This window comes from Triticum urartu, chromosome 3A, assembly GCF_056163025.1.
Source record: "Triticum urartu cultivar PI428250 chromosome 3A, HENAU_Tu73, whole genome shotgun sequence".
Taxonomy (NCBI): Eukaryota; Viridiplantae; Streptophyta; class Magnoliopsida; order Poales; family Poaceae; genus Triticum; species Triticum urartu.
The window spans coordinates 433,033,563-433,036,175 of NC_141875.1; the positions used below are offsets into that span (position 1 = coordinate 433,033,563).

At 45.4% G+C, this 2,613-nt stretch overlaps 1 protein-coding gene across 1 annotated transcript; it reads left to right on the top strand.

The window, feature by feature from the left end:
* The first annotated feature begins 236 nt into the window (after nt 1-236).
* On the top strand, nt 237-2,181 carry LOC147979973 (uncharacterized). The gene is made up of 4 exons (XM_087515418.1): nt 237-571; nt 653-1,172; nt 1,619-1,895; nt 1,973-2,181. Exons 1-4 carry the CDS (start codon nt 237-239, stop codon nt 2,179-2,181), a joined length of 1,341 nt encoding a protein of 446 aa, XP_087371544.1.
* Nucleotides 2,182-2,613: the final 432 nt, after the last annotated feature.

Genomic DNA, 2,613 nt, shown 5'->3' on the forward strand with positions numbered 1-2,613 from the left:
TGGCCAAGCCAACCCGCCTGAAGACCAAAGCCGTAAAGCGGACGTCAAAGCGGAAAACGGCTGACCAGATTAATATGGAGCTTGATGATGATACTGATGACCCAGAAGCTGAGGTAGAACTTGATTCACTTGGTTCTCTTTTTATGCATCTTGTTAACAATGATCTTCCTCAGGAAGCCGAAGCTAGTCAGGCTGAGGACGTAGAGGTAGTTACCCTTTCCTCTGGTTCAGACTCTATGCCAACACAAAAAACTCGCCAAACAATCCGGAAAGTAAGCTTTTCTCATCCTCTTGCTCACTTGGATCCAACATTTATTTTGAAGACTCAACAGCATGAGGCTCGCCGGACAACCCGGCACAGTGGCCAACAGGTCACCTCTACCTGTTTACCTGATACTCCAGTTCGGAAGCGTCGGTCTGAGGTCTCTCCTACTTCTGACCATTCTTACCCCAAGGCAGGTTATTTCAGACAGCCTCTTAATCCGTCCGATTCAAATTATCAGGTGATACCTCCTTCCTCTTCTGGTGAATCGATAGCAACTCAACTCCCCCCTTTGAAAACTGTGGCTGGGTGAGTTACAAAAAAACATTTCCTTTCAGTGCGCCATACATCTTTTGAACAGGATGTTAACCCTTTTTATTTTGTTTGCAGGGCCAAAGCCAGACCCAGCAAGAAAGCTCGGGTCACCAATCCGCCAGAAGACCCTGTTGCTAAAGAAGAAGAACCAAGAGTTGAACCAGAGCAAACAGGTGAACCGGAAGTCCTCCATCCTGAAACAACTTTTGATGATCCGCCCCTTGACGGCCAACATACTGACGAACCCATAGATGCTGAGCCTGCCGCCCCTGATGCTGAACCGACAGAACCAAACCGGGCTAATCCAATGAAAGATACTAAAATTCCATCATCATCCGCCCAAAATCCTGAAGGCCAAGGCAATGATGTTATTATTACTGGAGCAGGCCACAGTTCTCCTAGTCATCCCATCATTTTGGCTCAGCATAGCGCCAAAGAAGAGCAAATTGCCAGGGATAAAGGTAAATGGAGCAGCGACTTATCCAAGTATGCTCATCTTAACACTGATGAGCTTCATTCTAGCTTCTTGAACCGTCTGCACTCAAACCGGGATTACGAAGCCGGTTTGGTGAATTTGATGAAAGAACGATATGAGGTAAATTCTTCTCCCTTGCACATTGATTTATAGCTGAAATACTATTCCAAGTAGCCCCCAAGAGCCGTTTTATGATTATCAATCATAAACCGGGTCTTTGTAACACTTTAAGAATCCCATCATTAATCCTTGCCAAGGCGTGTCTTCAATCATAGATAAAACTCATGTTTGAAAAATGAGACAACATTCTGTAGCATAGCCCCCAAAGACCGGTTTAACTTGGCAAGTTAATCCGGTTCTTAATTCATACCGCCAGTTAAGAACAAACGTACATTAGCCCCCAAGTGTCAAGGATAATGCTTGCATTGTTCTGGAGACTTGCATAGAAGGTAATATTTGAGAGCAAATAAGCATTAGCCCCCAAGTATGAAGTGGATAACTTATTATATGCTTTATACTTAGTGCATATATATGTTGTTTTGTTGAAGATACCTTCAATGTTGCAGGCTGAACTGAGAAGCAAGGATGCCAAAAACTCTGACTTGCAAGAAAATGTGAAGTCGCAACAAGCCGAAGCTGCAAAAGCCAAAGAGGAGCTGACCCAGGCCCTGGCCGGAATGGAAAAATTGAAAGAATCCTTCAATCAAGAGCGTGCTGCATGGGAAATCGAAAAGGCCGGTTTGACCAAAAGAGCCGTAGATGCCGAGGAAGCCCTGAAACCGGTGGCTGAAGAACTAGCCAGTTTGAAGCGCCAAATCAACGCTATGACCTTTGCTATCTTTGGTAAGTATCTACTTATGTATGTTGCATCAGGCAATGAATCTTAAAACTAACCACGATGTTGACAAAATCTTTGATAGGAACTCGGATCACTCATCTTGGTGCAGATATGCGGATGAAGCTCAAAGTGGCATACACATTGGTTGAGCAGCTATACTCCGGATCTCAGCGAGCCATTAGTATAGCAGCCTATAACAAACCGGCGCCAACGTTGATTAAGGAAACCCTTGAGAAGCTGGGCATGTTACCGGCGCGTATTGCCGAGTTGAAGAGAGCCGCTACAAGCTGAAGACACCGATTTGTCCTCGGCGGTTGACCAAACAGATGCGGCCAGCAGCCAGCAAATTAGCTGAAGACACCGATTTGTCCCATTTTCAACCGTTTTATGATGCAGAAGGGAAAAGACAGCCGGCCGAGATCCATGAAGTTAAAGAACTTGTTCCTCCGATTCATAAGCACACTTATGCCCATGATATTAACCCTTCTGATCTTATCCATGAAGAAGCAGTATTCCGAGCCTTAACCGGAATCGATTGGTCAACGGCTGATTTCCAGCGGCTGGGGAGGGATGAAGAAGTGCGTGCACCAACTGATCCGCAACCGTCAAACCGTCGTGAGGAAGAGTCTTGATCCGGTCACCGGTTTATATGGCTACTGTGAAAAACAATGGCACTGTTGAGCCGCTTTAAAGCTTCATGTAATAGGATAGCTGAAACTTTGT